Genomic DNA, 12647 nt, shown 5'->3' with positions numbered 1-12647 from the left:
TGAGTGGAGAACTATTTTCATTCTAATTTTTATGAGATCTGAGGCTTTAGGGACTTTTAAAGTAAATTAGGGTACTGCTCTGGGAGTATTCTTGCTTCACATGTTCATCTTGGCTCCTTCATAAAACCAACTCAGTTATATTTATTGATTCAATAATTTTCTGAATTTCTATTTTAATAATATTTTTTTGATTTTCAAAGTTTCTAATTTTGTATTAAGTTGATATATAATTTGGTAATTAAATTGTGATTTTTTTGTTTTGATTTTTTTTTTTTAGTTTTTGCAAGGCAATGGGGTTAAGTGGCTTGCCCAAGGCCACAGAGCTAGGTAATTCTTAAGTGTCTGAGGTTGGATTTGAACTCAGGTACTCCTGATTCCAGGGCTGGTGCTCTATCCACTGCACCACCTAGCTACCCTAAATTGTGATTTTTAATTAGTACTTTATCTAGTTTATATACTTTTAATCCCAATTCATTGATCTCTTCTTCATTTTACATAAGCATTTAGAAATATAAAATTTCCCATAAAAACTGCTTTGGCTATATCCTACAAGTTTTAATGTTTTCTGATTATTGTGATTGTTTTGGAAGAAATTATTAATCCTGTACCCATTTCAACTATGTTGGTATGGGGTGGGAGACATTGATCTATGCGTAGTTTCTGCCATACTAGCTTTCAGTTTTTCCAGTAGTTTTGTTTTTTTTTTTTTCTGTGAAAGACTGAGTTTTTAATTGCAGAACCTGGAATCTTTGGATTTATCAAACAGTAGCTTACTATAGTCATTTCCTGCTGTCTCTTTTGTATCTAATATATTCCTCTATTCATTAGTCACTACCAAACAGTTTGATAACTGAAGCTTTATAATATATTTTTTGATCTGGTTTGGCCAGGCTGCATTTCTTGGCAGGTTTTTCCCATTAATTTCCTTGGCATTCTTTATCTTTTGGTCCTCAGCATGAATTTAGTTATATTTTTTTTTCAAATTCACTAAAGAAATTTTTTGGAAGTTTGATTGATATGACTAAATAAGCAATGGAATAGTAATTTTAATTATTTTTAGTAATTTTTATGCTATTCACATTTATTTGGTTGTTTAAAAGTGAGAAAAGTATTTTATGGTTTTTTTCATAAAGTTTCAGAATTTGCCTTGGCAGGTAGATTCCCAGGTATTTTAAGGTTTCTGAAGATAATTTAAATGAGATATTTCTTGCCACTTCATCTTGTTAGTTACCTAGAGAAATGCTAAGGATACAAGTGGATTTATTTTATATATTGCTACATTGCAGAGGTTATTAATTTTTTTAAGAAGTTTTTTAGAAGATTTTCTGGGGTTATTTAAGTATATCATCATATCATCACCAGAAAGTGAGTTTTGCTTTCTCAGAGCCAATTCAAGTTCCTTCAATTTCTTTTTGTTCTCTTATTACTAAAGCTAGCATTTCTAATACTATATTGAATAGTAAGGGGTATAATGGGCAACCTTGTTTCACCAATGATCTTATTTTATGCTCCTAGTTTATGCCCATTACATTTATTTTTTCATGGATTTAGATAGATATTGTCAATTATTTTAAAGAAAACTTCATTATTCCTATACCTTATAGTGATTTAATAGAAATGGTTGTATTTTGTCAAAGACTTTTTAGGCATTTTTTTGATAATAATAATATTATTTCTATGGGCTTTTCTTATTGCTATGTTCAATTATGATGAGCGTTTACCTAATATTGAACCATTCAAGCCTACCAGGTGTAAAACCTGTCTAGTCATGGTGTATTATCTTTACTAAATTTTAAGACTTTTGGATGAATGAACATTAGAGAGGTTAATTTATAATTTTCTTTGTCTGTTTTGACTCTTCCTTGTTTAACTATCAACCTCATTTTGTGGTATCCTAAAAATAATTTGGCAAAACCCTCGTTCTTCTAATTCTCAAATACCTTACTTGTTCCTTAATTATTTTGTAGAATTCACTTGTAAATCCATTTGGCCCTGGAGATTTTTTGTAATAAGGGAGTTTATTGATGGTTTCTTCAATGTCTTTACCTTAAATGTAGTTATTTAAGTATTTTATTTCTACTTCTGTTAATGAAGATAGTTTGAATTTTTAAAATATTCTTCTCTTTCCCCCAGATTATCAAATTTACTGACATACAATTAGACAAAATAATTCAAAATTATATCTTACTTTCCTCCTCATCTGTGATGAGTTCACCCTTTTTATTTTAGATACTGGTAATTTAGCATTCTTTCTTTTTTTAAACCAGATTTACAAAAAGGTTAATATATTTTATTGTTTTTTTCATAAAACCAACTCTTCATTTTGCTAATGGATTCAATAATATTTTGCTTATAATTTTTTTAAACTCTCCTTTGATTTTCAGAATTTCTATTTTGGTTTATAATTAGAGATGTATATTTTGGGTTTTTTGTGGTTGTTTATTTACATACCTAATTTCTTGATTTTTTTCCATTTTATTCATAAAAGCATTTAGAGACATAAAATTTCCCCCTAAAAACTCTTTTGGCTGCATATTGTAAATTTGATCTGCTTTGTTGTTGTTATTTGATTCACTGATTCTTTAAAATTAAGTTAATTAGTTTTCAATTAATTTGTTGTTTATTTTTCCAAGGCCCTTTATTACAAGTAGTTTTGATGCAACATAATCTGAAGAGCATTGTTACTTTTGATTTTCTGCATTTGATTGTAAAATTTTTATGCCCAACCTAGGTGTCACAGTGGATAGAGAGAGCACCTGCCCTAGAGTAAGGAGGATCTAAGTTCAAATTTGACCACAGACACTTAATAATTACCTAGTTGTGTGACCTTAGGCAAGTCACTAAATGTACTACTTTGCAAAAAAAGATATTTTTTAATTCCCTAGTACTTGGATAATTTTGCAATAGGTGCCATGTGATGCAGGGGAAACTCTATATTCTTTTCTGTCCCCATTAATTTTATCCATGAATAATTGATATTTGCTTAGTTATTTAGATCTGATTTTATTTGTGTGAATATTGTTTTATAGTTGTTTTCATAAAGTTTCAGAGTCTGCCCTAGCAGGTAGACTCCTAAGTATTTTATATTGTCTAGAGCTATTTTAAATTGGATATCTCTATCACTTGCTGCAGTAGCTTACTAATAACATACAGAAATGATGAAGAATCATGGGGATTTAGTTTAAATTATGTGATTTTGAAAAGTTCCTAATTATTTCCAGTAGTTTTTTAAATTATATTCTAGAGTTATCTGAGTATAGCATCATGTCATCTGCAAAGAGTGAGAGTTTTGTTCCTTCATTATCACTTGTACTTCCTTCATGTTTTTCCTTCTCCTATTGCTAAAACTAACATTTCTAATTCTATATTGAGTAGTAGTGGTGATATCAGGAAACCTTGTTTCACCCCAATCTTATTGAGAATATTTCTAGTTTATCCTTACTGCATATAATACTCGTTGGTGTTTCAGATAGATACTGCTTCTCATTTTAAGGAACAATCTATTTATTCCTACTCACTCTCTATTGTTTTTTGTAGGAATGTGTGCTATATTTTGTCAAAAGGTTTTTCAGCATCTATTGAGCTAATTATATGATTTTATTAAGTTTTTTTATTGATATAGTCAATTATGGTGACAGTTTTCCTAATATTGAGCCAATCCTGCAATCTGGTATAATTCCTTCTTTGTCATAGTGTATTGTCTTAGTGATAATATGCTGCAATTGTTTTGATAATATTTTAAATTTTTGCATCATAATAATTGAGGACATTGGCCTATAATTTTCTTTCTGGAGACTTCCGGCCAAGATAGTGGAGAGAAGACAGGCACAGTTCTAAAGTCTTCTGATCTTTCACTATCTATGATATGAAATAAACCTCTTAACAGAAATCCGACCCACAAAACCCAGAAAGAAAAGCCAGGAGAAAGAACATCTGCCTCAGGATTTGTCTTCTGCAGCAGCCTTGGGCAAGTCTGGGCAGGTGAATTTGGGCACAGAGGGCAGATCAGCCCCAAATCAGCCAGATTAGCAGCTGAATTGGAACCTGGGAGTCTGAGGGCCCAAGAGACGGACCTGTTGGATCAGAGGTAGGGCTAGACCGTGGGGGCCTGAGTCAACTGGGTAGCAGAGGCACTGGTGTTGGCGCTGATCTACTGGAGCTTGCCAGCAGGGCTGGGAGGAGAGTTCTGGTGCAGGAGAGCTGGGGACACCATCCCTGGGCTCCTCTAGTCTGAGGAACTCTGAGTCCAAGCCTCCATTGCAGCTGAGACCTTTTTCTGGAACAAATGCAGACTACTTCTGCCTAGGCATAGGTGTGTGAGCATAAGAAACAGCCCAGTTGATGATAGGGAGAGGGGATGACCTCACCCTAGGGTAAAACCCACCATTGATTGAAGGCAAAAGGATTCAATAGCTTCACCTCCTCCCTTCAAGCTAAGAGAGAAGGCCTCAATCAAGTTCACAGACACTCCAGAGAAAGCAACCAGCACCTCCTACTGGCCAGCCTGAGAAACTACACTCAGTGAGTAAAGTCTCTAGTGATCCCAAGCCCCTGTGAACCAGCCCCTCTCCAACTCAAGGTCTTAGCAAAATGAAGATGGGTCAGTGGAAAGGTGGATCCATAGAAAAATTCTTGGAAGGAAAAGACTCTAACTCATAGAGACCTAGAACCTTTGAGGAGAATATGATCTGGTCTCCAGCACAGAAAGACTTCCTTGAAGAAGTAAGGAAGGAGTTTAAAAATCAACTAGAAAATTTGGGAGAGACAATTACTACCTTTCAACAAGAAAACAAATCCTTAGAAAATATAATTGGTCAAATACAAAATGAGACTAAAGCTCTCAGATCATTAATTGGACAAATACAAAATGACAATAATTCTCTCAGATCCTCAATTGGACAAATGCAAAAAAAAAATTCTCTCAAAACCTCAATTGGTCAAATGGAAAGCTGTATCAAAAGTACAAGTGACCAAATGGAAAAGGAATTACAAAACATTAATGAAGAAAACTCCTCCCTAAAAAAGAATGGAGTCTGCAGAAACTAATGATTTCAAGAGACAGCAAGAGCCTGTTAAACAAAATCAAAAAACAGAAAAAATTGAAGAAAATGTAAAATACTTCATCAGCAAAACAGCTGATCTCCAGCATAAGTCGAGGAACAACCTGAGAATTATTGCACTTCCTGAAAACACTGAAGAGAAAAAATGCCTGGGCTTAATATTACAGGAACTAGTGATGGAAAATTGCCCTGATATCATGGAACCAGAGGGTAAAGTAGTTATTGAAAGAATACATTGATCCCTTCCAGAAAAAAGATCCTAAAATAAAAACACCAAGGAATGTGGTAGCCAAATTCCAGAACTATAAGATAAAAGGAAAATACTACAAGCAGCCAGAAAGGAACAATTTAAAGATTAAGGAGCCACAGTAAGGATTATGAAAGACCTGGCTGCAGAAACATTAAGGGATCAAAGGGCCTGCAATGAGATATTTCAAAGAGCAAAGGAGCTTGGAATGCAGCCAAGAATCCACTATCCCACAAAGCTGAGCATTCTCTTGCAGGGAAAAAAATGGACATTTAATGAGATGGAAGAATTCCAAAAATTCCTGATGAAAAGACCAGAGCTAAATAGAAAATTTGGACATCAAACAGGAAGTTCAAGAGACACATGAAAAGGTTAAAAAAAAAAGGCGGGGGATGGTAAAAGAAAAAATGCTACCCAATAAGTTGAAACTGGCTATATCCCAGCATGGGGAAAAAGATTCTCATAAATTTTGAGAACTGTAACTCTAACAGAGAGAATATACCTAGCTAGAAGCGATGGACATTTATGACCTATCCATGAGACTGCTATCCAATGGGATGTAACTGTCTATAATGCTACTTGGAAGAAAGACTCTAATAAGTCTCAAGAATTTTAACTCTATTAGATAGAATGTACTTAGCTAGAAGTGACTGATACTCAGAATTGTCTATGTCAGACAGAATGATTTTACCTTTTTAAAAGGGGGACAGGAAGGAGATGGGAGGAGGGAGGGGATTAAATGGGGTAAATCTCATTATACTAAGAGATACAAAATGCCTATGGTAACAGAGGGGAAGAAGGGAGGAGATAAGAAATACCTGAATTGTCTTCTCATCAGACTTGACTTAAGGTCATTTTACACATACTCAGTTAACTTAAAAAAAAATCTAACCTTTCAAGTATTAAAAGGTGAAAAGGGGAGGGGGATGGAGAAAGAGAGGGGAGGGAGAAAAGGGGGGAACTAACAAAAGGAAGGAAAGGGAAAAGGGAAAAAGGGAAAAGGGAAAGAAAGGGGAGGGGGTGATATAGGAGGGCAAACACACTGAAGGGGTGGCATTCAGAAACACAATACTGGGGAATATGGATAAAGGGGAGAAGGGAGGAAAAATACAAACAGAGGGAAGATAGCATGGAGGGCAATAAAGAATTACTAATTATAACTTTAAATGTGAATGGGATGAACTATCCCTTAAAAGGTAAGTGAATAGCAGAGTAGATTAAAAACCATAATCCTGCCATATACTGCTTACAAGAAACTCATTTGAAGCAGAGAGATACATGTAGAGTAAAGGTAAAACTTTGGAGCAAAAATATATTTTGATTCAGCTGAAGTGAAAAAAACAGGGGTAGCAATCATGATTCTCCTTTCTCATTCTTTTTTTTTTTTTTTTGCAAGGCAAATGGTTTAAGTGGCTTGCCCAAGGACACATAGGTAATTATTAAGTGCCTGAGGCCTGATTTGAATTCCTGACTCCAGGGCTGGTGTTCTATCCACTGGGCCACCTAGCCATCCCCTCCTTCCTCATTCTTAAGAAGATGCTATGTTGTGACAGAAACAATGGATTAGAGAACATAATCCAGTGATTGAATTCTCAAGTGAATTGCAGGGACTAGTTTAATGATTTCTCTCTATATAACAAATATAATGTTGAGATGGGCCAATAAGTCCTCTGTTTAAAGGCATGCATATTATGGTCTGCAGTAAAATTTGGCCATTCTGCATCTAAGTTTGAACATTGTGTCATTCACCAATAAATTCATAAGGTGCATCTTTTTATTTGAACATTGGACTTGAATAGCAAAATCACCTATTGTATGAACCTTTAGTCAATGGATCTCCATAGGAGAATTCACAATGTGATTTATGAAAAGACCTTCAGAAGGTATATCCCTTTATATGAACATCAGACTCAAATAGGAACATCACCTGTAGTGTGAACCTTTAGTCCATGGATTTCCATTTGAGAATTGGCGATGGAATTTATGAATGAATAGTCCTTAATTTAAGCATTCATTAAAATTTTGGAAGACAGGAGGGTGAATTGTATTCAAAAAGCAAGTTAACATTAAAGAAATCATAATATGATGAATATAGATTTACACTGAGAGTTAGGAATGCCAGTACTTCCTCAGACACGTAACTGGCACAAAAATTGGAAAAAATCATGATATCTATCAGTGATCCAGACAACTCTCCACAACTATACATTCCTGAAGTTGCTTATGCATTTATGAAATCATAAGTAAAAAGTAACATCTCCCGAAAGATTAGTCCAAAGAAAATATTCTGGGCTATCAGTAAGGAATGAGCAGGCACAAAGTTAAAAAATGAAGTTGGACTCATTGGGACGAAGGATTTATTGATGAGAATAATGTCAACATAAAAGAAAAATAGAATGATTTGGGGTCATCATACAATAAATAGCAAAGAAACTAGACCATATTAATAACATAGTTGTAGGTGTATCATTTCTGGAATCTTCTGAAATTAACCAATAAAATTTTATTTAGGATCTGATTCTTTTTCTGAAAATGTTCCATCTCTCATGAATATGAATGTTGTTTCAGCTTCCCCATTACTTGAAATTTAAGGGTAGTGACTGGCAGAAAGGAATATCATCAAATTACTAATCTCCATCAAAGACAAAGAAATGTATTACCAATAATGCCAGGAAAGAAGGCATGATGGCAACTCCATTATGTTTGTTAAAATATGCATAACTCCAGAAAGGCTCTTAATATTGAAAAAGAAATCTCATCTGTTTAGAAATGTAATAGAAAATACTAGAAATGAATAAATTTTTATAGGTAAGCATGGGAAATTTAAAAACAAGTAAGAAATAATTTATATTAGAAGTTCTGTTTATTATTATGCAATTGACCACTGAAAAAGAAAATGGACTTGAAAATAGTTTTTTGTTGTTTTTGAAAAGAAAACAGTATATTAGTATATACCAGCTACAATGTCCCATGTTATATTAAAAAAAATGACAAGTCACAAAAGAATCTAGTTCTTGAAATTTTAAAAACCTTGAAAAAATAAATCTGTATATTCATTTAAAAATGAGAGCAATTATTTCATATTTGAAAATAGTGCTGGATTTGCTTCAGAACTATATCTCTATTAATGTACTGTGTTTTGTTATCTGTGTGAATTGAGTCACAGCCTTTATGGATCACTATTTCTTCAATTAAATAATAGGTTCATGCTATGTAATGTCTGAGATTCCTTTCAGTTCTAAATCTAATATTCTATTATACCATATACTACAAACAAGTCAATGTAGTGTGCATGGTGAATGTCTCATTATAACTGACCTTATCCTATATATATATGGAGAGAGAGAGAGAGAGAGAGAGAGAGAGAGAGAGAGAGAGAGAGAGAGAGAGAGAGAGAGAAAGTGCTTTAGTTTAGGAATTTATTAAAATTCACAAGAAAATCATGCCAATTCATGTATTGAAGTAATAGTGCTATTATGAATTTATCCATTTAGAATCTTAAAACAGAGCCTCTTTAAATTCAGAAAACTTCACCTCCTCACTGATCTGAAATATTTAATTGCATGTTTGGATCATAGATTTTGGACCTTAGATGCCCTAAAATCTCATGACTTTTTTGCAGTTGAAAAATTTGAAGTTTTAGTTTAGTGAAATATGTTGTTGTATACTTCAAAAGTATAAAACACAGAATGTTAAAATAAATAAATTATATTTCTTTTGTTAAAAAAATTTCCCAACTATCTGTAAAAATTTTGGAGATAAATTTTAAAAAATCCAATTCTTTTCATCCCACCTTTCCCCTGAGAAAACAACTAATATGATAGAGATTATAGTTTTGAATTCATGCAAAATATGGCTACATATTAGCCATTACAAAAATAAAACACATGCCAACGAACAAGACTATTTTTTAAATGGATGCTTTAATCTGCACTCAAACATCATTACTTCTCTCTCTAGAGTTGGATAGCATTTCTCATTATCTGTACAAGGAATGATTCATGCAAAGTTGTCTGGACCCAAGGTCAAGTTCGACAGTGATTATGCCATACTTTCTTCAAAAAAATTCTTATATTTGTAACTTGGAGCCAAAGAGTCAATGAGACAAATTTTATGTATCTTTCTATAATTAATATATGAGATATCAATAAATGAAAATTACTCATATCCATGTATTTATTTCTATGTACATGTCATATGCGTGACACACACAAACTTCAAGTCTATTTTTTCCTTCATGTTCACTCTGATTGATATCAGGATATTGTAAACTTATCGTAAACCTTGAAATTTTCCAGATTCAGGTATCTAGAATTAGCTACTCTATAATTGCTACTTTCAAAGTAAGTAATATTCTCCAATTTTTATTTTAGCAACTATTCCCAAGAGAAGTGTTGCTTACCTAACACCTTCTAAAAATAATCTAGGATCCCTTTCATGGTCTTTTGAAGGGTGAAACTCTGCTTTGATTGAAATCAGGAACAAATTCCCCAAAATGCCTGTTATCCATTCAAAGGAATGCTAATTTCATAATCAATTTAGGATCCCCTGCTTTGCTGTAATGAACAACTTTATGATTATATATGTCTGAATAAGAATATTGAGTGGCATTTGTGGTATAATAAAGGTATGACTGGATGAAAATGCAAATATATATATATATATATATATATATATATATATATATATAAATATATAAATGACATTATTCGTTCTTAATTTGAACTAAGCAGTTAGAAAACTTACAGGGAGATGGAACATAATCACTGATAATTGTGTGGGCAAGTTAGGTTTATCTTAATTGGTAATGAAGACAATTATTTGAAGAATCATGGAATTTTAAAAGGAAGTGAACTGATTCTTGAAGTGATTTAGGTGTGCTAAAAGATTGAATTGAGGAGAGAAAAATTTCAGACAGGAAGACAGTTATGCAAAGAAACAAAAGTGGAAGACATGAAAAGTCATATATGGTGAATAGCAAATTGACCGGTTTGGCATATTAAGTGGTGGGAAATAGCCGGGTTACCTTTTGTAAAGTGCAGATGTATGAGGTTGTGAAAAGTTACATATCAATTCTATCTATTGGAGCTTTCAATTGTGTTAGAGGCAGTGCAGAAATGCTGGAGCCTCTTGAGTCGTCATGTGACATGGTCCGACATACAGTCTAAAAATGTACAAGTGTGAAAGAAAGAGAAAAGGAAATAAATGGCCACTACTTGCAGGATGATTAAAAATGTGTGGCTTATAAATACTTTGGAATGTTAGTGTCATGTTTAAGCAAGAAGATATATTTGGGGAACTAGGAAAGGTAAGGGAAGAGAAGAGAAGGGAAGGGAAGAAGGAAAAGGAATGGAAGGGGGGAAGAGAAAGGAAGGGAAAGTTCCCTTGTGCAGTGGTTATGTCATTGGCTCTAAAGTCAGGAGGTCCTGAGCTCAGATCTGCCTCAGAGATTTAGTCATTGCCTGTCTGACATTGGGCAAGTTTCTTAATCCCATTAACTTGCAAAAATAAAATAATAGAAAGATAAAATGAAATCTGGTAAACAAGCATAAATTGTGTAATAATCCAAAGCAAGGAATGAAGAATCATGAGAAAAATATATGCTATATTTATAACAAATTAAACTCAAAAATTGACTAAAAGATGAACACATTCTATTACTATGTCCAAAATGATAACCTCATGATGTATAAATTCCTTGTCATGAAAAGGAAATAATGTTTCAAATGTGGTCATTGATGTCGACTATTATTAATTCCAAAGACATTCAGAAATTCTTCTGATAATACAAAGCAAAATTTAAAGATTATTCTGAATAATATTATGGTAAATTCCCCAAATACCCTTAGATTTCTTCTTATTTCTCATATAGCCCATGATATTGATTTAATATTATGCCACTAATATCAATAATTATCTCAGTTTGCCAGCTAACTTTCACAGAAAAGACTCTTCCTTAATATTGGTGTTTGAAAGAATGAATTATTTCACTCTTTAATCACACTCAACAACTATTATATCTATGCCTGGAATGTTGAAAGATATCTTCAAGAACCGAGAAGGTGAAAATGATGACAATTTCAAAGGTAGATATGATTAAAAAGACAGTATCTTAATGGAGAAATTATGAAACTAGTAGATAGAAAATATTGATAAGTAATTTTATCTCATTCCTTCATGATGTTTGAGTTTGAAAAATAATTTTTTCATTGCCATAATGACATCCTTGTTCCTAAGGCTGTAAATCAGGGGATTAAACAAAGGAGTTAAACTTGTATAGAAAAGAGAGATATATTTTTCTATTCCTGATATATGACTAGTCTTGATTTGTAAGTGTGCAATAATACCAGATCCATAAAATAAACCCATAACTATGAGGTGGGAGGAGCAAGTAGAAAAAGCTTTTGATCTTCCTATTTCTGTTGGAAGCTTGTGAATGGAAATGAAGATTCTAGTATAGGAGTAAAGTATCAACAGAAAGGGAAAAAAGCCAAATAAAACAGTATCTGAATAGAGTGAGACTTCATTCCAAAATGTGTCCCCACAGGTCAACATTATTAATGATGACATTTCACAGTAAATGTGATTAAGCACATTTGAATTACAAAAGGGTAATGAAAATACCTGGCAGGTCTGCCCTATTACGATGGGCACCACACTTAGCCAAGAGGCGATCACTAGCTGGATACACATCTTATGGTTCATAATAAGAGTATAATAGAGTGGTTTACAGATGGCTACATAGCGGTCATATGCCATCACAGCTAGGATAAGAGTCTCAATGAATGCCATGACTAAAAAGAAGAAAAATTGAACAGCACAGTCCTGCAAAGAAATAGTTTTGTTCCGAGTCCAAAGACTGTACAGCAGTCTAGGAAGAACAGCAGATGTGAAGCAGATTTCCAAGAAAGCAAAATTGCCAAGAAAAAAATACATGGGTGTTTGTAGAACTGTATCAGATTTTGTAATTACAATAATGAGGCCATTTCCAATCAAAATATTTATATAAATGACTAAGAAAATACCAAAGAGAATATCTTGGAGATTGGGTAAGTCAGAGAATCCCAAAAGAATAAATTCATTCCAATGACTGAGGTTTACTTCAGTCTTTATTTCCATATTTCCACGGATTAGTTCTCTGGAAAAACTGAATCTAGTATAGACAATTCACATCAGAATGCAGACTGTCTCCAGCATTGTAAAACAAGGAAGTTACTCCTAAGTCACATATTTTACTGATCTTTCATATTTTTAATTCCCAACTCTCCCTGACATTCTGCCCTAGGCCATCTTCATCTCTGATATTCTATGGTGTCGACATTAAATAACTCCACAGCAAT

The 12647-nt window shown here is 33.2% G+C and overlaps 1 protein-coding gene across 1 annotated transcript; it reads right to left on the bottom strand.

The window, feature by feature from the left end:
• Nucleotides 1–11469: 11469 nt before the first annotated feature.
• On the bottom strand, nucleotides 11470–12426 carry LOC141519580 (olfactory receptor 10AG1-like). The gene has a single exon (XM_074231784.1). The coding sequence runs from the start codon at nucleotides 12424–12426 to the stop codon at nucleotides 11470–11472; it is 957 nt and encodes a 318-aa protein (XP_074087885.1).
• Nucleotides 12427–12647: the final 221 nt, after the last annotated feature.

Source organism: Macrotis lagotis, chromosome 3 (genome assembly GCF_037893015.1).
Source record: "Macrotis lagotis isolate mMagLag1 chromosome 3, bilby.v1.9.chrom.fasta, whole genome shotgun sequence".
Classification (NCBI taxonomy): Eukaryota; Metazoa; Chordata; class Mammalia; order Peramelemorphia; family Peramelidae; genus Macrotis; species Macrotis lagotis.
Note: the sequence above shows the minus strand (reverse complement) of the source record. Positions and strands in the feature narration are given on the sequence as shown.

Coding starts and splice junctions, on each gene's coding strand:
- LOC141519580 (XM_074231784.1), bottom strand. CDS start 12,426: ATGGAAATAAAGACTGAAGTAAACCTCAGTCATTGGAATGAATTTATT.